At 34.5% G+C, this 23198-nt stretch overlaps 1 protein-coding gene and 1 long non-coding RNA gene across 8 annotated transcripts in view; one reads left to right on the top strand and one right to left on the bottom strand.

The window, feature by feature from the left end:
* Nucleotides 1-881: 881 nt before the first annotated feature.
* Nucleotides 882-9550, top strand: LOC125681156 (uncharacterized). Of its 2 annotated transcripts, XR_007372174.2 has the most exons (4): nt 882-995; nt 1645-1688; nt 6112-6203; nt 9143-9550. It is a non-coding gene; the product is annotated as an uncharacterized LOC125681156 (long non-coding RNA). The 2 variants fall into 2 exon arrangements; XR_007372175.2 differs by lacking the exon at nt 1645-1688.
* Nucleotides 9551-16515: 6965 nt separating this feature from the next.
* LOC125681139 (uncharacterized) overlaps nt 16516-23198 on the bottom strand; it is a 45638-nt gene continuing 38955 nt past the window's right edge. For all 6 annotated transcript variants that reach the window (XM_048921081.2, XM_048921080.2, XM_048921079.2 and 3 more), the window contains 2 exons: nt 19110-19205; nt 16516-16757 (listed from right to left, as the gene is read on the bottom strand). In XM_048921081.2, coding sequence (XP_048777038.1) covers nt 16683-16757; nt 19110-19205 — 171 coding nt within the window. In that variant the 3' untranslated portion in view covers nt 16516-16682. The remainder of the gene's footprint in view (nt 16758-19109; nt 19206-23198) is intronic.

The following is a 23198-nucleotide window of genomic DNA, read 5'->3' as shown; positions in this document are numbered from 1 at the left end:
ACTGCTTACAAAGTTGATGTGCATGGGTTTCAAAAGTCTCGTTTAAAGTCAGCAGTTCACAAATTCTATAATCGTTGTAATGATCTAGTTTACCAATTTAACATATCAATGGGTAAAATGCTGTCTGATGACTATCATACCGATCGTTAGGCCGTTCTTAGCACACTGATGTTGACTATGGATTAATCCGTTTACTTTATCAAGACATGGGCTCACAGCGGGTGTGACCAGTCGACAGCGGATGCTTACTCATCCTATGCACCTGATCCCACCTCTGATATGTCTAGCATTCCGTGTTTGCCCAACGTTTTAATTTTTATTCCTTATAGAAGTTGTAGAATTCATCACTGTTCCTTATCGTCACCTTTCTTTCAATGAATTGCACAATTATTATGATTTACATTAATACAGACTAGGCAAAAAGTAACAAATATACACAATACACACCTGTATAAAAGCAAAGGCTCTCAAAGCATAAAGAAAAAGTGCAGAGTAGAAACACGCGTAATGTAAATGACATCAGCGTCAGTCTGAACTCTTAATTACATTCAAAAATGCACAAAATTTTCGTTTCTGAATAAATTGGAAGCTAATATAAAAGATAATCAATTTGCACTTGTCCACATTTGTATATGAATTAATCAATCATTAAAAATTTTGACTGTTAATCAGACATGATAACAACTGCATGAAAATAAATTTGGATTGCTTTACTAAATCATCAGAGGCCATATGTCACAGATAAAGTTGGGAGGTACTTTACATTAGCATTTAAATGTCCTTGTTCATTGAGACATGTTTCTACCTGTAATACTACAGTGTTTAATTTTGATTACTTATCAATACCCGTATATTGACTAACGCAGTTTAAATGCCATGTTTCAAATGTTCCTTATCAATTCTCTATTGACTGAAAGCGAAACGGAAAGAAAACTGTACAGTAAACTCTGAAAGGGACCCAGTGATGAACTGTCTTCTCTTGATCGATCATTAAAGTAAGTTTTCTTTCTTTCTCATTTTTTTCATAAATATGACGTCATGGAATTTCTAACTTTGCTTGAATGAGTTTGGTGGCATCCGTTCTTTTGTTCTGTTTTATTTAAAGTTTCAAATGTTGAAAAAACCGCATACGTCATAGACTCATTTTGTTCTTCAATAGTATGCCATTCTATACCTTATTGTTTAAAGTAGTGACATCATGGTTTTTTCCACGTTCTTTCTTGTCGTTATTAATAGCCTATTTTTAATGCATGTTTGTATTCATGGCTATGGATGACGTCATTGGCTCGTTGGAGGAGTCCATAGTAGAGTATCTACGCAAGAAAGGGTCCTTGATGATACTAACATACTTACAGCATTAAATCATGAACAGTCGATATGGGCTACCCATTGTACTTATAATTGATAATGATTTCCTAATTTTGTACTGCAACCACAGATCAAAATGATCGACCTTTATTCCGTTATCACCCGCAGTATAGCATTACAGATAAATCAGAATTTCAAATGTTTGGGGAAAATCCCATACGCATGAGTTGTATTTAAAAAATGGTTTTAAGAACCAGCTTGCCTGCATCCAGAAACAAAAGAACCAGGATGATGCAAAAGATTGCCATGGTTAACATGTCCTTTCGGTATCTACAGGTCCACTTATTACTGTGGTTTGCCCAGATTTTTGAAAAGCTATGGTGAGTATAAAGTTCGTGCAAGTTTCGCTTTGTTCCAAGGAATATACACATATTTTCCACTATATTTGGTAAATGGATTTGTACACAAGAAAATAATTTCACTGTGATATTTGGTACCGTCCAAATTTTGAAAGAACTTAAAGCAATATTAGCTCTAAATTTTATTGTAAAACTTTGCTATGCTGATCGTTTTGTATGAAATTTTGATTTTAATCATTGATAGACTTCAAGTTAAGTTTCAAATTTTATCAAAAGACAGATTTCGGTTTTATTTAATGAAAGGTGAAAGTAACGAACATCGATCAATCTTATAACTCCAATAAGGAATGCAAAATAGAGAGTTGGGCAAACAGGAACCTCTGTGTATACCAGGTGGGATCAGGTGCCAATAAGAAATAAGCATCCCCTATCGACTGGTCACATCCGCCGTGAGCCCTGTATATTGACCAGGTACACAGAATAAGCCGTAGTCAAAATCGGTGTCCCAAGAACGGTCTATCAATCGGTATGAAACACGACAGACAGCAAATGACCCAATCATAGGCTGTATTGGCAAATTAGATCATTATAACGACTATAGATTTTAAGAAATGCTGACTCTAAGGAGACTATTGACACCCATGTAACATCAACTTGTTCGTCAGGTAGCTTCTTCGATATAAAAAAAAAAGCAGATCATACGCAGAACAAACTCTTGCGTATCAAATCAGTTGAGAGATATAAACACCATATGCGGGTGATAATGGAATATTGCTATATGTAAAAACTTATACGGTACCAATTATGAATATGGGAAGTTGACGATGGAGAAGTGAAATCATCCCGTTTGTCATAGAATTGAGTTCTTAGTTTGCTGTTGATGTTTATTTCCAATGAAATATCTAAGTATCAAGCAGATGATCCTGTTGAGACCCGGGTTAGAATAGATCCTCAGTACCCCTTGCTTGTCGTAAAAGGTGATTAAATGGGGCGGTTCTTCGGATGATACCGCAAAAACCGAGGTCCTGTGTCACAGCAGGTGTGGCACGATAAAGACCCCCCTCTTCAAAGGCCATAAGCACCGTTCATATGCCGAAATTCTACAGCCCTTCACTGGCAGTGGTGACGTCTCCATATGAGTGAAGTATTCTCGAGAGGGACGTTAAACAATACTCAATCAATCAATCACCCAAGCAGATGTGGAGGATGCTCTTAAATTTTCGCAATGTCTTCATTGTTATTAGTCTAGTTAGAAAATGCCGTCTTTGGCCATATATTCCAAAATCAATTAAACAATGGTACCATTGACAACTTTGGTTTTAATGCTTTTGTTTTGATTTGTATAAGCATTCTATCTTGACAGTAATATCAATTAACAAAAAAGGAATTCGTCAAATTGAGTTTCCTGGCCTGGGGGAGATTTTTTAAATGATCTGACAGTCACATTCCATGCATACACCCTGTCAAATGTGGGAATCTTGCAAAGCAGGACTAAGCATTACAGTCCTCTTGTTTTCTTCGGTTTTTTAAGCACCAATTAAGATATGTTAGCTACCCTACAATAAATTAATGAATAATGAAAACATACATCTATTCAGGAACTGAAACTATAACTAAATCTACACATGTAGATCTCGTGTATAAAGTAAAAGAACAAGTATGTCGTATAATAAAATTGTTGACACGCATTCTTTCATTGGATCAAATGTGTCATGTGATTGCTGGTGAGTAGGGAAATTTCGACGGCAGCATGGCGTCCGGTGCTTCTTTTAATTGTATTTCTTTCTTATTTATATTTACAAATAAAACATATTGGTCCTCGACAAAACAAAACACTTACTAGGTTTGTTACTGACTGTCTACATAAATTTGTCGGCCTTCTATGGCCGTTAACCATATTTTAAACCACACTACCACTAACAGGAACCAGATAATACAACACCTTTCTTGCAACAAAGATACACTTGTACCAGGTTATGTAAAACCCTACCTGTAACAGATACCACATTATAAATCACCTTACCTGTAACAGGTACCACGTTATAATTCACCATACCTGTCACAGGTACCACGTTATAAACAACCTACCTGTAACAGGTACCACATTATAAACTACCCTACCTGTAACAGGTACCACATCATAAATCGCCCTACCTGTAACACGTACCACATTATAAATAACCCTACCTGTAACAGGTACAACGTTATACACCACCCTCCCTGTAACAGGTACCACATCATAAACCGCCCTACCTGTAACAGGTACCTCATTATAAACCACCCTACCTGTAACAGGTACAACGTTATACACCACCCTCCCTGTAACAGGTACCACATTATAAATCACCATACCTGTAACAGGTACCTCATTGTAAACCATCCTACCTGTAACAGGTACCACGTTATAAACCATCCTACCTATAACAGGTACCACGATATACACCACCCTACCTGTAACAGGTACCACGTTATAAATCACCCTACTGGTAACAGATACCACATTATAAACCACCCTACCTGTAACAGGTACCACAGTATAAACCACCCTACCTGTAACAGGTACCATGTCATAAACCACCCTACCTGTAACAGGTACCACATTATAAACCACCCAACCTGTAATAGATACCACGTTATAAACCACCCTACCTATAACAAGTACCACATCATAAATCACCTTACCTGTAACATTTACCACATTATAAACCCCCTACCTGTAACAGGTACCACATAATAAACCACCCTACCTGTAACAGGTACCACATCATAAATTGCCCTACCTGTAACAGGTACCCCGTTATAAATCACCCTACTTGTAAAAGGTACCTCATTTTAAACCACCCTATTTGTATCAGGTACCACATTATAACGCAGACTACATCTAACAGACACTAGGTTATCAAACATCCTACCTCCAACAGGTACCAGGTTATAAAGCACCCACCTGCATTAGGTACCAAGTTATATCAAGACAACTTACCTTTATAATGTATAAATATGATTGTAAACCACAGTGCCTATGATAATACGCCATCCGCGATTCGATATCTTTTTTTTTAATAATATATAATATATTATCAAAGCATGACAAATGTTCATTATTCACGCGTGTCCTTAAAACGAATTATAGTTGAGGAAAACACGATAGTTCGGCAGCGACGGCGACACTTTCCCAGAGCTCTTTGGGTACAATCCCCTTCATTTTTCAGCTGATGAAAAGCAAATCACGTGATCTCATTATGGCTCACGCGGGTAGTCATGAACGCTAGCTTGTTGCATCGCTATAATCCCTGAAAGTTTCATGTCTCTATCTGAAAGCGTTTAAACAGAAAGGGGTGAACTAAGAAAAACAGAAAGTGGTGCCGACCTGTCGACTAGAAGTGAATTTTTATACACATGTAGAGGAAAGAAAACGGACACTATGCAGTCTATTATTTCTGACAATTTCTTGTTTATGGAACCAATTATCTCTAATAAATGGTCTGAACAGGAATTCTTTCCTATACATCTGTGACAAAAATATCAGACCAATATCCGAATTCTTCAAACAGCATACAATAATATATACAAGTTACTCTTTACTACTGTGTTATACGTAATATATAACATTCTCCATATCATATCCCATATCAACTCTAAGTCCCCATATAGACCCGACCCCTATATCAACCCCTTGACCCCCATAACAGTCTGGCGCTTATATTGGTCTAATGAACAGACAATTACATGTATATCGTTACTCTTAAAGAGTTAAAGTATAGAACTCTAGATATAGAGTACCCATGTTCGCTGGTGTAAAACAATAAACCAAATGGTATGAAATTCTATATGATTATGTATTCTAGTATATTCACACATAATCAATCTACATTACTACCAAAGTTTATCTGAAATTCTGTATACTTCCAAAGATACACTGCATGCAGAGACAAATGTAGAAAATTGTCTGGGGTGTTTTTTTTTACTCGAATTTTACCTAAATCCTGGCACTGTTCCAGCAAACAGAATGTGTGTCCATTGCAACAAGCAATTACATAGAAGATGTGCAATATTAGATATCATTTTAAAGTTGAATTTCTTACTCAAATTCATAAACTGAAGTCCGTAATAACTCCAAATGACTGCAAAATGTAAAACCGTTTGCACTTTCACTTATCCCAGCTAGTCTGACCGGTGCTACTAATTACCCAAATTGACTTTTCTAGTAAATCGTCAAAAGCCTGTGTTGAAGTGGTTTAGATAAAAAAGAAGAAGACATAATAAGAGCTATGTATCTTAATAAAGACTTGTTACTAGCATAATTTGTGTACTATTTTGAATTACTGTTGATCAAGATTAATATTCGAGTCTCTAAATCGTTCAATCTAATCAAATTAGATCCTTTGATTAGCGATTGTAGGTCAGTGGATTGTAGATATTTTTGGGTCCTTTTATCTTTTTTCAGACAGTCCCGGTTGTATGTATCGTCTATGCCTGTTTAGTGCTGATTGGGTTGTTGTTTATCTGCTGTTTCTTTGTATTCGTTAGAGTTCGGAGGTAAGGGTTAATAAAAAAAAAGCCATCTATTTGTCGTTGTTTTATCAAAGAGTTCATTTTCAAGCATATTTTATTCGTCGATATGTCTTTAATTTTTCTGTCTGAATTAAAACTGTATTTTATTTTATTATTCCCCAACCGGTTTATAAAATCGAAGGGGACTATAGATTTCTTCTCCGTCTGTCCCTTTGTCTGTCAGTCAGTCAGTCTGTCCGATTGGTTTTCCAGACTTTTTCCCGATATACTTGCGAGAATTGATCTGGAACTTTCAATGTAGTTTCAGAGTGGCAAACTGCAGATTAAGTTCGAATTTTGTAACGTTTGAGCTACCACTGTGAAAGAATGGAGGCAGTCGGCGAAACTCCTTGCTGATTGTGTAAATAACCCCTTTATGAATTTAACATCTCAAGTTCATTAATAGCAAAAATAGCAATGGAAATATGAATCAAATCTTAATTAATCGCGGAAGTATTTTTCTGTGGTCGGTGAACAATGTCTAATCAATCGGAGGGTGGGCGGCGATTTGAAATCGGCCTTCGTGTTGTTGATGATAAGCAATATTACGAATAAGGTTCAGACGTCCTTTATAGGTAATTGAAATACAGGTATGGATGTTATATCGCTGTTTTGTTTTGTGTTGAATATACACGATTATCTCCCCGCGCGTGTTTCTTTTCCTTTTTATTTATTTATTTTGGAAAACCGGTGGCCCAGATTTGATCCTTTGCAACTGCATCGAAACTAGACAAACGGCACGTCACACAATCACGGAGTTCCATTTTGTCTTGGTTACTTTCATAATTAATAGTTATCAAACCCAAATTGGGTTTGTGACATTTATGCTTTATGTTTATGAATTGAATTCAAATTATAGAGATCTGAATAAAATATATCATCCCTGATGAAAATTGCATGCATCAAATGTATATGAGCAACAAATCATTAAACTAATTTGATACTGGTAAACATATGATGGAGTTCCGAATTTTCTGGGTTGTTTTTATAATTATAGCTATCAAACCCAAATTTACTATGTGGAATTTAGAAATTTGGGATATATGCTACTTTATGAATTGAAATTAAAAAATTTAGATTTGAAGACTATTTCACCCATGATATGTTAACTATAACTATATGAACAATGAAGCATCAAACTAATTCGATACTGGTAAGCATTCGTGTATGGCGTTTTGCATTGATACCTTCAGTTCAAGCATATAAGTGTTCCCCATACTGCCTAAGACACTTGATGTTATCAAAAATAAAAATGTTCAAGGTCAACGAACATTACCTGTACATTCTCTTGAGTTACACCTGTCAATTATTGGGTGCGCCGGTAGGGAACATACATTGATAATGCAATACTTTCAGAATACTAACTTGTTATACCCCCGTCATTAGACGGGACGTATTATGTTATGGCGCTGTCCGTGCGTCTGTCTGGCTGGCTGTCCGTCCGTCCGTCCCGGGTCATGTTTTCCGGACCTTTTTTCCGTAACGGATGCACGTACAACTTTGAAATTTGATCACAATATCTCCCTCAAGAATTGTAAGAGTGAGTTTGCATTTCAGCCGGATTGGTCCATCTTTTGACCTACGTTAGGGCTATAGGCAGGTCAAACAGTTTTCGGGACTTTTTTCATTACAGATACAGCTATTGCCCTGACATTTACACATAAGCTTCCTTTTAGAGGAATACAAGTTCGGTTTGCATTTCAGCTCGATTGGTCTGTCCGCCCGTGACCTACATCAGGAATAAAAGTAGGTCAAATAGTTATCCAGTTTCTTTTTCATTATGGATACAGATATTGCCCTGAAGTTTGGTCAAAGGCTTCCTCTTGGAGGAATACAAGTTCAGTTTGCATTTCAGTTGGATTGGTCCATCCATAAACTACTTCTCAGCTAAAAATAGGTCAAACAGTTTTCCGGGTTTTTTTTTTTCATTACAAATACAGATACTGTGGAATCATTTTAATTCGTGGGGGCCAATGTTCGTGGGTAAGCGAACTTTTGATGGTTTGTGGGGACGTAATTTCGTGGATAAGTGATACGATGTCACCAGGAAAGATAACTCTACTTGGTTTAAAATAATGTTCGAGAGCACGTAAATTCGTGGGTAAGAGTGACTCACGAAATCCACGAACATCGACCCCCCACTAACAATGATGATTCCACAGTATTACCCTGATATTTAGTCAAAGGCTTCCTCTCAGACGAATACAAGTTAAGTTTGCATTTCAGCTGGATTAATCCATCTTTGACCTGCTTTTTGGAAAAATAGGTCAGACAGTTTTCTGGGTTCTTTTTTTCATTACGGATACAGATATTGCCCTGATATTTAGTCAAAAGCTTCCTCTTGGAGGAAGACAAGTGCAGTTAACATTTCAGCTGGATTGGATCACTATGACCTACAGTACTTTAGATGTAGAAGTAGGTCAAACAGTTTTCCAGAATTTTTTTTTGGTATAGTCACAGGTATTGCTATGAAATTTAGTCACAACCTCCCTTGCAGAGAAATACATAATCAATTCACATTTCAACTTAATTGGTGCACCATGACCTACTTTAGGGCTAAAAGTAGATGAAATGGTTTCCTGGACTTTTTATCATCATAGATTTTGCACCGACATTTTGTTTCGACCTCACTCTCAGAAAAATACATAACGAGTTCACATGTCAGATGGATTGTTGCACCATGACCCACTTTAAGGCTTTTCTATTCAGAATGTGTGTTGTATCAATTCAGAGTGCACAATATGCTTCCAGGTTGAATTTCACTGTCCGACGGGCGTATATTGTACCGTTTGCGGTACTCTTGGAATTTTTGTGTTATTGTTCGCCATGGAAACAACGAAATGTAGGGCTAAATGTAAAATGTCACCATAGTATAAAAATTGTGCTACGATAGCATTCATTTGTATGTACTTTTTCTCCACAAGCGTTCGCGGTAGAGTAGGCAGAAGTAATGCAGATGAAAACTCCCACGGTATTACAACCGAAGAACTGGACACTGAGCAGCCCACAGATGCACCTCAGAGCGGTTCATCACAAGCACCCACACATGGTCTTCCAAAGGAACCTCTGTCCTACATTGAGCTCAGCAAGAGGAGAATAAAGATATAGGATTTAAAAATTAAAAAATTAAAGATGAGCTTATGTTAAATTATATAAATTGTGGATCATCTCGTTAGACGAATGGGGCGTGTCCTATTTCGTTCCACACTTAACATTGATTGCCAAGCCTTCTTTCGTTATTCACTGTTATTATTAGCCATATTATGTTAATATTTTCGTTTGTTCTGATGAAGGGACGAGTTGTCCCGAAAAGACAATCTGGTTGTTCGTGTCGTTGGTCATTTTAGTGTTTTGTATATTATATATATATATATATATATATATATATATATATATATATGACTCAATATCGTATAGGGGTCCGTGCATGCCCAAATCTCTATTTTGTATAGCTTATAGGAGTTATGAGATTGATCACTGTTTGTTATTTTCACCACAGGTAATCATATTGCTTGGGTTCGTAAAGGTATAAAACTCTAAATATCAGGTATACAGGTTCGCCGATGTATAACAAGAAACCAACATTTTTTCGGGATGAAGTTTGGTGGTAATAAAGATTGATTATGGAAGAATATATTAGAATACAGACTCTGAGTAGAATTTTATACCATTTGGACTCTTGTTTTAACATTAGCAAACTCGGGTACCCTATATTTAGAGTTCTATACCTTTACTCTTTATTAGTAAATTCGAGGTCAAGCGGTATGTAATTGCCTGTGATCTTCACCCTTCATCTCGCATTTTACGGTTTCAGAGAAAAGTAATGATTGCCCGTCTTCTTTACCATAGTCATGTTTTTAATACGTGGACCCTGGGATACATGCAGAAAAATGTATTTAAGTCAGCTTGCGCATGCACAAGGGTATGTTTACTTGAATCAGGATTCACCGACTGCTGTGAGAATGACCCTTTTTTATAACATACAAGAAAAACGCATGAACAAAATGCCGAATCATTTTTTGTATTAATAACAGCAATGACTTGACAAAATCAAATGATACTGTAGTTAGAGTGCGTTATATAGGCCTACGCTTTTCACGTTTCACAAAAAAAAAAACTAAAGGTATACATATATGTGCCGTATTTATTGAATATTGTCAAAGGAATACAAGTACACGTACATTATGTACATGATTTTATTAAGCAATATAAGTTATACACTTCATGCAAATTATACAATTTCACTGGATTGGATTAAAAAGCAGTCAAGCCAATTTCTTATTCATTCATTTCTTATCCTATCCTAGAATTAAAATAAAACAATTATATGGCGATGTGAAAACGTCGACGGCCTAGTCTGTTGGTAGAACAAATCACTCAGCGATAAATACAGTCAGACGGGGAACGGGGTTGAGAGATCCAATTTGAGCAATGGACATGCGAAGAGGAGTTAACATAAAATTATGTTTAACATAAAATAACTTTCAATGCGACTAAATATTGAATACGAAATCCTCTTTCTACGTGATGTTTCTATTAATACTTTTCCCACGCTATCAATGCTTCAAACATAGAAAATCACCGTTTGGACATTGCATCGAAAAGACCAGAAATGTTTGCTAATACCAATCAACAATTTGTCGAAATTGTCAGATGCTATCTTTTGATATAGTTGATCATACCGACAAAATTTTGGTCAGGCTTTCAAAATCATAAACATGGTGTTCAATATGACACCTATACCTTTAAACATGGTGTTTAATATGACACCTATACCTTTAAACATGGTGTTTAATATGACACCTATACCTTTAAACATGGTGTTTAATATGACACCTATACCTTTAAGATTTTGTGTAATTCACACATGTACATGTGTTTGTAAAATTTTGATCGCATAACGGTTTTCTTAAAATACAAAAGATCAGACACTCTCTTTCATTATGAAAGGTTTAGCCATTTATCTTTCAACTAACATTTTTGACAAATTATACGCATTTATCAAGATATTTTGAAAATATGCTCTGTGTGCATTGTGAACAACAATTTTAGTGTTTTGATAACTAGACTGAAATTGTTTTACTGTCCTAAGAACTAGACTGAAATGATTTTAGTGTTCTAAGAGCTAGACTGAAATTGTTTTAGTGTTCTAATAACTGGACTGAGACTGAAATTGTTTTTGTGTCCTAATAACTAGGCTGAAAATATCTTTGTGTTCTAATAACTAGGCTGAAATTGTTTTAGTGTTCTAACAACTAGACTGAACTTGTTGTAGTATTCTAATAACTAGACTGAAATTGGTTTAGTGTTCTAATAACTAGACTAAAATTTCTTTAGTGTTCTAATAAATTGACTGAACTTGTTTTACTGCTCTATTAACTAGACAGAAATTGTTTTTACTGCTCTGATAACGAGATTGAAATTGTTTTAGTGTTCCAATAACTAAACTCAACTTGTGTTAGTATTCTAATAGCTAGACTGAAATTGCTTTAGTGTTGTAATAATTAGACAGAAATTCTTTTAGCATTCTAATAACTAGAATGAAATTGTTTTAATGTTCTGATGACTAGACTGAAGTTATTGTAGTGTTCTAATAACTAGGCTGAAATTGGTTTAGTATACTAATAACTAGACTGGAATTGTTCTAGTGTTCTAATAACTAGACTGAAATTGTTTTAGTGTTCTAATAGCTAGACTGAAATTGCTTTAGTGTTCTAACAACTAGACTGAAATTGTTTTAGTGTTGTAATAACTAGACTGAAATGGTTTTAGTGTTGTAATAACTAGACTGAAATGGTTTTGGAATTCTAATAACTAGACTGAAATTGCTTTAGTGTTCTAATAACAAGACTGAAATTGGTTTAATGTTCTAATAGCTAGACTGAAATTGCTTTAGTGTTCTAATAAAAATTATTAATGTTATGGAGTACACACATATGGACATATTTACCTCAGCAACCCTTAAGAAAGGAGAAAATATATTTTAAAACAGACATCAGTGCTGAAGGTATACTGAGCTATTGAAATGGAAAACGACATTCAAGCCTGTGGACTACTGTCAAACAAGTTGATGTTAGAGGGGTTTCAATAGTCTCAAATAAAGTCAACAGTTCGCAAATTTTATGGTCGTTATAACGATCTAGTTTGACAATACAACCCAAGATTGGGTCAAATGCTGTCTGACGTGTTTTATACCGATTGTTAGGTCGTTCTTGACACTTAGATTTTGACAACGGATTATTCCGTTTACCTGATCCGAGATAAAGGGCTCACGGCGGATATGACCGGTCGACAGGGGATACTTACTCCTAGGCACCTGATCCCACCTCTGGTATAACCAGGGATCCGTTTTTGCCCAACTCTATTTTATGTTGCTTCTAGGATTTATGAAATTGACCACTGTTCGTTATCTTCACCTTTCATGGATCAGGTACATGTTTAACACCATATACAGGCAATAATGGAATATTGTTATATGAATATAGAAAGTTGACGATGGTGACACTAAAAAATTCATAGCATGTCTCACATTTGATTTTCATTTAGCGTTCCAATTACTAGATTGAAATTGTTTAGTGTTCTAATTACTAGACTGAAATTCCTTTAGTGTTCTAATTACTAGATTGAAATTGCTTTTGTGTTCTAATGACTGTGCTGAATTTGTTTTACTGTTCCAATAACTAGACTGAAAATGTTTCAGTGTTCCAATAACTAGACTGGAATTGTTTTTGTGTTCTAAAATCTAGGCTGAAATTGTTTTTGTGTTTTAATAACTAGATTGAAATTGTTTCAGTAGAATAACTAGACTGAAATTATTTTAGTGTTCTAAAAACTAGACTGAAATTGTTTTAGTATTCTAAAAACTAGACTGAAATTGTTTTAGTGTTCTAATAGCTAGACTGAAATTGTTTTAGTGTTCTAATAACTAGACTGAAATTCTTTTAGTGGTCTAATAATTAAACTGAAATTCTTTTAGTATTCTTATAACTAGGCTGAAATTGCTTTAGTGTTCTAATAAATTGACTGAACTTGATTTACTGCTCTGATAACTAGATTGAAATTGTTTTAGTGTTGCAATAACTAAACTGAACTTGTGTTAGTATTCTAATAGCTAGACTGATATTGTTTTAGTGTTCCAAAGAGTAGACAGAAAATGTTTTTGTATTCTAATAACTAGGCTGAAATTCATTTAGTGTTCCAATAACTAGACTGGAATTGTTTTTGTGTTCTAAAATCTAGGCTGAAATTGTTTTTGTGTTTTAATAACTAGATTGAAATTGTTTTAGTAGAATAGCTAGACTGAAATTGTTTTAGTGTTCTAATAACTAGGCTGAAATTGCTTTAGTGTTCTAACAACTAGACTGAACTTGTTTTAGTATTCTAATAACTAAACTGAAATTGGTTTAGTGTTCTAATAACTAGACTGAAATTCTTTTAGTGGTCTAATAATTAGACTGAAATTCTTTTAGTATTCTTATAACTAGACTGAAATTGCTTTAGTGTTCTAATAAATTGACTGAACTTGTTTTACTGCTCTGATAACTAGATTGAAATTGTTTTAGTGTTGAATAACTAAACTGAACTTGTGTTAGTATTCTAATAGCTAGACTGAAATTGCTTTATTGTTCTAATTACTAAATTGAAATTGCTTTAGTGTTCTAATAACTAGACTGACATTGCTTTAGTGTTCTAATAACTAGACTGAAATTCATTTAGTGTTCCAATTACTAGATTGAAATTGTTTTAGTATTCTAATTACTAGACTGAAATTGCTTTATTGTTCTAATTACTAGATTGAAATTGTTTTAGTATTCTAATTACTAGACTGAAATTGCTTTATTGTTCTAATTACTAGATTGACATTGCTTTATTGTTCTAAACTAAACTGAAATTGGTTTAGTGTTCTAATAACTAGACTGAAATTCTTTTAGTGGTCTAATAATTAGACTGAAATTCTTTTAGTATTCTTATAACTAGACTGAAATTGCTTTAGTGTTCTAATAAATTGACTGAACTTGTTTTACTGCTCTGATAACTAGATTGAAATTGTTTTAGTGTTGAATAACTAAACTGAACTTGTGTTAGTATTCTAATAGCTAGACTGAAATTGCTTTATTGTTCTAATTACTAAATTGAAATTGCTTTAGTGTTCTAATAACTAGACTGACATTGCTTTAGTGTTCTAATAACTAGACTGAAATTCATTTAGTGTTCCAATTACTAGATTGAAATTGTTTTAGTATTCTAATTACTAGACTGAAATTGCTTTATTGTTCTAATTACTAGATTGAAATTGTTTTAGTATTCTAATTACTAGACTGAAATTGCTTTATTGTTCTAATTACTAGATTGACATTGCTTTATTGTTCTAATAACTAGACTGACATTGCTTTAGTGTTCTAATAACTAGACTGAAATTGTTTTTAATGTTCTAATAACTAGACTGACATTGTTTTCGTGTTCTATTAACTAGGTTGAAATTGTTTTAGTATTCTTATAACTACGTTGAAATTGTTTTAATGTTCTAACAACTGGACTGAAATTGTTTTAGTGTTCCAAGAACTAGGCTAAAATTCTTTTTGTGTTCTAATAACTAGATTGAAATTGGTTTAGTGCTCTAATAACTAGACTGAAATTGCTTTAGCATTCTAATAACTAAACAAATTCTTTCAGTGTTCCAATAACTAGACTGGAATTGTTTTTGTGTTTTAAAATCTAGGCTGAAATTGTTTTTGTGTTTTGATAACTAGATTGAAATTGTTTTAGTAGAATAACTAGACTGAAATTGTTTTAGTATTCTAATAACTAGACTGAAATTGTTTTAGTGTTCTAATCGCTAGACTGAAACTGTTTTAGTGTTCTAACAACTAGACTGAACTTGTTGTAGTATTCTAATAACTAGACTGAAATTGGTTTAGTGTTCTAATAACTAGATTAAAATTTCTTTAGTGTTCTAATAAATTGACTGAACTTGTTTTACTGCTCTATTAACTAGACAGAAATTGTTTTTACTGCTCTGATAACGAGATCGAAATTGTTTTAGTGTTCCAATAACTAAACTCAACTTGTGTTAGTATTCTAATAGCTAGACTGAAATTGTTTTAGTGTTCCAATGAGTAGACAGAAAATGTTTTTGTATTCTAATAACTAGACTGAAATTCATTTAGTGTTCCAATTACTAGATTGAAATTGCTTTAGTGTTCTATTAACTAGACTGAAATTGTTTTAATGTTCTGATGACTAGACTGAAATTGCTTTAGTGTTCTATTAACTAGGCTGAAATTGTTTTAGTGTTGTAATAACTAGACTGAAATTCTTTTAGCATTCTAATAGCTAGAATGAAATTGTTTTAATGTTCTGATGACTAGTCCGAAATTATTGTAGTGTTCTAATAACTAGGCTGAAATTGGTTTAGTATACTAATAACTAGACTGGAATTGTTCTAGTGTTCTAATAACTAGACTGAAATTGTTTTAGTGTTCTAATAGCTAGACTGAAATTGCTTTAGTGTTCCAACAACTAGACTGAAATTGTTTTAGTGTTGTAATAACTAGACTGAAATGGTTTTAGTGTTGTAATAACTAGACTGAAATGGTTTTAGTGTTGTAATAACTAGACTGGAAGTGGTTTAATGTTCTAATAGCTAGACTGAAATTGCTTTAGTGTTCTAATAAAAATTATTAATGTTATGGAGTACACACATATGGACATATTTACCTCAGCAACTCTTAAGAAAGGAGAAAATATATTTTAAAACAGACATCAGTGCTGAAGGTATACTGAGCTATTGAAATGGAAAACGACATTCAAGCCTGTGGGATACTGCCAAACAAGTTGATGTTAGAGGGGTTTCAATAGTCTCAAATAAAGTCAACAGTTCGCAAATTTTATGGTCGTTATAACGATCTAGTTTGACAATACAACCCAAGATTGGGTCAAATGCTGTCTGACGTGTTTCATACCGATTGTTAGGTCGTTCTTGACACTTAGATTTTGACAACGGATTATTCCGTTTACCTGATCCGAGATAAAGGGCTCACGGCGGATATGACCGGTCGACAGGGGATGCTTACTCCTAGGCACCTGATCCCACCTCTGGTATAACCAGGGATACGTTTTTGCCCAACTCTATTTTATGTTGCTTCTAGGATTTATGAAATTGATCACTGTTCGTTATCTTCACCTTTCATGGATCAGGTACATGTTTAACACCATATACAGGCGATAATGGAATATTGTGATATGAATATAGAAAGTTGACGATGGTGACACAAAAAAATTCATACCACATCTCACATTTGATTTTAATTCCTTTATTTCGGAAAGGCAAATTTTACATCATGTAATATAAACAGCTGCATATATTACATCTGAAACATAACAATTGACAATCTAAAATCAGTCCGATAACACCCGGGTAACCTGTCTGAAGCAGACCTCTACCTCTGTGCAAGGATGATATTTTCACTGCCTTTCACCTTTTGCTTTCAAATTTGCAGCATAAAGTTTCAAAAACGCCATGGTAGATTGATACGATTCCTAGAAAAGAACATTAAATATGTCATTATGGCAAGAAAATATGATTTAAATTTATTAGATGATTTAATAATTCCATGGTTGCTAATTTACTGAGATTCAACAAACTAGAAAAAAATATGACTATCATAATCACCTCCATTAGCTTTTGAGATAAAAAAAAAAAAAAAAAAAAAACCAAAACATTGGATTTGTCAAATATCAGACTCTAAATCAACAAGAGGCCCACAAGCCTTATAGGTCACATAACTACTAGTGAAAACGTATCACTATTCCCAAGGGCTATGGAATCTAGAAAAAAAAATTCTTGTTCTGAATATCTAAGCTAAATTCTAATGTTCAGCAACAGTATAAAACGAGATGTGTTCTTAAAACTCCACTGCCCTCAAAAAGTGCATACACTGATGAAAGGCTTTGCATAATATGATAGGTGTATTAACACTAAAACATCAAAAGATAAATGACTAATTTGGACCCATCCTCGAGTCAAAACCCTGGGTTGAAAAATTCACCATTTTTTGTACATCCTTTTATGCTATTCCTAAGTATGCATTTAGATTTTATACAGTATCAGCAAACTTACACATAAATACTATATACTAAGTTTGGTCTCACCCTGGGGTCAGAACCCCCACTCTCGAGATCATCTTTACAATTTCGGTAAGACTACCTGCTCTTTCTAAATATCCATTTAGTTTCAATTTAGTATCAATTACACTAAAGAAGATGTTATTTAAGTGTTTTACACATAGACATTATATAGTAAGTTTGGCCCCACTCAGGGATCAGAACCCCTACCTCTGGGATCATGAAATTTACAATTTTGCAGAGGTTTTCCTGCTCTACAACACTACGCATCTAGTTTTTCTTATACGTGCGGTTCTTGAGAAAGACTTTTGAAAATTGGTCAATTTTGGGCAGTTTTTGGCCCGCCCCTAAGGACCCTGGGGTGCAGGTATCCTGAAATTTACAATTTCAGTCCCCTTGTTCCAAAGCTGCTTTATACCATACCGAAATTGAAAAGAATTGGAATGATAGTTATCAAGAAGTTAAAAACATCTATTGTTCAAACATTTAATAACTGACCACTTTGGCCCCACCCAAAACCAAAACCCCTACCCCAGGAGTCATCAAATTTACAATCTTGTTAAAGGACTACCTGCCCTTTCTAAATATTCATTTAGTGGCAATTTAGTATCAATAGTACTAAGGAAGATGTTAAGTGTTTTACATGTAAACACTATATATTAAGTTTGCCCCTACTATGGGGTCAGAACCCCTACCCTGGGAATGATAAAATTCTCAAATTTGGTAGAGGCCTTCCTATTTCATATCACCATGCAAATAGTTTTCCTTACACATTTAAGTTGTAGAGGGGAGGATTTTTGAATATTGGTCAATTTTGGGCCGTTTTTGTCCCGCCCCTAAGGATCCAGGGATGCAGGAATCCTGGAATTTACAATTTATGTCCCCTTATTCCAAAGATGTTTTGTACCAAATTTGAAAAGAATTGGAATGATAGTTATCAAGAAGTCAAAAATGTCTATTTTTCACATACTTAATAACGGACCATTTTGGCCCCACCCTGATACCAAAAATCCCTACCCCTGGGATCATCAAATTTACAACTTTGGTAAAGGACTACTTGTTCTGTCTAAATATCTATTTAGTTTCAATATAGTATCAATAGCACTAAAGAAGATGTTACATTTAAACACTATATACCAAATTTGACCGCGCCCTGGGGTCAGAACCCCTACCCTGGGAATCCTGAAATTGACAATTTTGGTAGAGACCTTCCTGCTTTACATCACCATGCATTTGGTTTTTCTTACACGTGCGGTTCTTGAGAAGAATATTTTTTGAGTCTTGAAATTTACATTGCCCCAAAGATGCTTCATACCAAATTTGAAAAGAATTGGACTGGTAGTAATCAAGAAGAAATTAAAATTGATCAATTGTTAACGCACGACGGACGACGACGGATGACAACCAATTGCAATAGGTCACCTAAAAATGGAAATTACCTAAATTGATACGATTGGTTGTTAATTTAGGTCTATCAGTGAAAACTCAAATCACTTTCAATCAGGTATAGCACTCTAGCTGTAAACAAAGATGGCCGACTAAATATCGTTTCGTAAAGTGTAGTGGACAGTTTTTTGAATAATTCAATAATTAAAGGTGAATAATGAATAATTCAATAATATAATAAAACAACTATTGCCATTTTCTCACTCTATACAAGGCTTTAGTCCTCCTGGTGAATATTGTACTTCTCAGGTCGGTTAAACGTATTGACCTGTCAATACATGTAACAGTATGATAACGAAAGGTAGATACAGTGATAATTACCCGGTTTAGGAAGTCGACGTCTTCTTTTTCGTAATCAAACACCAGGGTTCCTACATAATGCGAGTTTAGCCCTATGGTCCTTGGTAAGTCCAGAGACTGTATAAAATAGTATAACTAATCGATAAAATCATCCTTGTGTGTAATGAAAGGCGAAGACAAGAAACAGCGACCAATCCCATAACTCCTAGAAGCAATACAAAATAAGAGATTGGGCAAACACGGACCCCTAGTTATACCAGGTGAGATCTGGTGCCTAGGAGGAGTATGCATCCCCTGTCGACCGGTCACATCAACCGTGAACCCTATATCTTGATCAGGAAAACGGAGTTATCCATAGTTAAAATCAATGTGCCAAGTCCAGGCAAGTTCAGAGACTGTATGAAATAGTAACAAGAGGCCCAAGGGCCTAGAATCGCTCTTCTGATAAATTGTACAACCCCACCATTTCTATTCTTAGCCTCTCAGTATTCTAAATCTTTAGTTAAATCCTAAGAATTCAAAAAAAGTAGGTCAATGTGACCTACTTTTTGGTTTACACATTTTGAGAACCCAAGAAATATCAACTGACAAAGTTTAATGATTTTAAGCCAATTAGTATCTGAATATTGAAATATAGCTGTCAAATTCCAATCGTTGGTCATGGTGACCTACTTTTTGGTCAGCGAACTCCGAACATGAAAGACCCATCAACTGCCAAAGTTTGATGACTGTAGGTCAAATAGTATCTGAAATATATAAATATAGCCGTCCAATTCAAAAAGTAGGTCAAGGTGACCTACTTTTTGGTCGAAACCCTTCGAACATGCAAGACCCATCAACTGACAAAGTTTGATGACTGTAGGTCAAATAGTATCTGAAATATATAAATATAGCCGTCAAATTCCAAAAGTAGGACAAGGACACTCCGTAGACTCAAGATGCATCAACTATCAAAGTTTGATGATTGTAGGTCAAATTAGTGACTGAAATATATAAATATAACTGTCAAATGCCAAAAGTAGGTCACAGTGACCTACTTTTTGGTCGATACACTCCGAAGACTCAAGATGCATCAACTGACAAAGTTTGATGATTGTAGGTCAATAGTGTCTGAAATATAGTAATTTAGCTGTCAAATACCAAAAGTAGGTCACGGTGACCTACTTTTTGGTCGACACAAACCGAAGACTGAAGACGCATCAACTGACAAAGTTTGATGATCCTAGGTTTTACAGTGCCCAAAATATGCATCTAAAATTGAAAATGTGAAATTTGAATATCTGCAAAATTCAAAAAGTAGGTCACTGTGACCTACTTTTTAAAAAAAATATGTTTCAAGGCCTCAAGATGCATCAACTTACAAGATTTGATGATTCTAAACCTCTCGGTATTTGAAATAACAACTTAAAATATATCTATAAATGATAAGCCATAAAATTCAGAAAGTAGGTCACGGTGATCTATTTTTCAGTTGACGCATTTCAAGGTCCCATGATCCACCAACTGACAAGTTTTGATGATCATAGGTTTCAAAGTGTCCAAGATATGCATCAAAATTAATTTTAAAATAAATACCTGCAAAATTCAAAAAGTAGGTCATCGTGACCTACTTTTGAGACAACTTGACACAAGGTCCTAAGATGCATCAACTGTCAAAATTTGATGATCCTTGTCCTTATAATGACTAAAATATCAAAGATTTAAGGAAATATAAATTTAGGTCAACTTTGAAGTGACTTTGAGACGACGCCCTTTGCCCCAGGGTAATGCCTTGAACAATTTTTAATCTACAACATATCCTCATCCTTATGTGTAAGTTTGGTGATAATCTGCCCAGTCGTTCTTGAGAAGAAGATTTTTTAGCAACCACTACTTTTGTTTGTATTTTAGTTATAGCCCTTTTTCTAAAAAGTTTGCGCACACCGCACAAATGGCCATAGCATTAGCTCTTTGAGTCTTCGGCTCAGAAGAGCTAAAAAAAACTAATCGATAAAATCACCTTTGTGTATATTCTATGCAAGTCCAGAGACTGTACGAAATAGTCATGAATAATCGATAAAATCATTATTGAACATAATCTTTGACAATGTTCTTTTGCATCGAATCAATTGAGAGCTGTAAACACCATATGCTGGTGATAATGGAATATTGCTATATAAATATTGGAATTTGACGATTGAAAAACTGAAATCATCCCGTTTGTCATAAAGTTGTGTTGCGAGTTTATCGTTTATCAAACATTCAGATTGATTTCCTTTCATTGTAATGAAATACATCTTCAGTGCTTCAATATTATGCGTCTGACCCGTTTTTGGTTGTAGAAAACATGTTTTCCGTTCAATGACGTCATATTCCCACCACCTAAAGTATGGTATGTGACATTTGTTTCTAGATCTGAGAACTTAGGAAAATTCACTACGTATGTTCATCTTTGAAGTGACGCGGTCGCCGGGATCGATCCGATACCAGTCTTAAAGGACACATCTCGTGTTTTCAAAGTATACAGAATTATATGCATTTTGTCTTCCTTATGCTTATAGAAATTAATTGTAATAGTTTGTTCACTGAAGTATTGCGATAATTAGCCACAATATGGACTTAAATCTAAGCCCCGATTTCAAAAAGCCTAGTTAATTAGATAGGTAGTCACGTGGTACAGTGACGTCATATGCGACCTTCGTCGATCAACTTGTTGTAATAGTAGTGTTAGATATTTTTTAAAACTCGGGTTTTAGGGGCCTAATTTATTTACCATGGATAACATTTATTTCGATGTTGACAAATTCCCCGAGTCTTATATCTTTTAGCCACCAGTGCATACAAATAGCGACCCAAATGTAGCGAGGAAAGCGAGTATGAAATCTGCATAAATTTGCGAGTAAATAATGTTTACATGGGATCACTGTCTAAACACTATTTGGTAATGCCATTTCTGTAAACAACTGTAATTAGCGTTGTTGCTTTTCTAAAATAAACAGAGCAATTATTATTAAATTTATTTTTGGAGAAGTTAGATAGGCCTAAATTATAATACGATTACGTACATGTAGCATTGACAACTAGGCCTACCGTCACGGGTGCATTTCGGGGGGGGAAATATAATAAAAATGATCAAAGTTATTGTGAAAATCACAATACTTTTAAATTATTTTATTCAAGCTCAATTTTATTAATCATTATTTTTTGTTATCTACACATTGTTACTTAGGAAGTGGGAGCGCGGCGTGCTGTTGTTGTAAACACGTACGCGTTCCTTTAAAAAAAAAAATGAAAGCATTATAATTCAATTCAAAGTTGGGAAATATCATATTTTATTATTTATAATTGAAAGTTCTATTATCTTTTATCTTTAAATTTCTTTTTTAAAACTACCAGTTGGTAGACACTGCTAGCAAAGTTCTGCCTATATGGTGTTACAAGGTGAAGGTCAGTTGGTGCGAGTGTGTATTGAATTTGAGAGCAGAACGGAAAGCATATGCGGTAGGCCTATATGTAACAGTGCGAAGCTTCGATAGAACCATTTTCTCGCAGTTTATATACGTCTTTGTCCAAGAGCTTGTTTGAAAAAGTATAGGGACAAATTCTACTGGGTTTTTTTTTAATGGCAAAGTCGTTGTGCCAACAAAAAATTTTCACGTCTTGTCCCTCATACCTTCCTTCGAAAATTGAAAAAAAACACAGTCCAAATAATCTCTACTGACAGCAAGTACACCCTTAAACGGCACACAACACCCCAATGCAGTGTTATTTACAAGCCGTTAATGTGATAATTGTTTGTTTGTCAATTAAATCTAATCTGTTTATGAAATGGCTAACAAATGTTTTCAAATCTTCTCGCTCGAGGTCGCATATGACGTCACAGATAATGGCGCGTAAAATATCGAAGAAAATATGCATATCGCAAGATTTGAATTTCATCGCAATCAAACTCGAAAACTACGCAAACTGTTTCTTTTAAAACACATGTAAAGTAGTTTTAGGCATGAAATGAATTAATTTTGCTGAAAAAATTAAAAAGTTTAAAAACACGAGATGTGTCCTTTAATAAACGTAACGTAATAGGACACCGCCATCAGCCTTTTAAGTGAACTTCATTAAACGTTTTGTTGA

The sequence above is a fragment of the Ostrea edulis genome, chromosome 2 (assembly GCF_947568905.1).
Source record: "Ostrea edulis chromosome 2, xbOstEdul1.1, whole genome shotgun sequence".
NCBI classification, from domain to species: Eukaryota; Metazoa; Mollusca; class Bivalvia; order Ostreida; family Ostreidae; genus Ostrea; species Ostrea edulis.
This window is presented reverse-complemented; position numbering and strand designations above follow the sequence as displayed.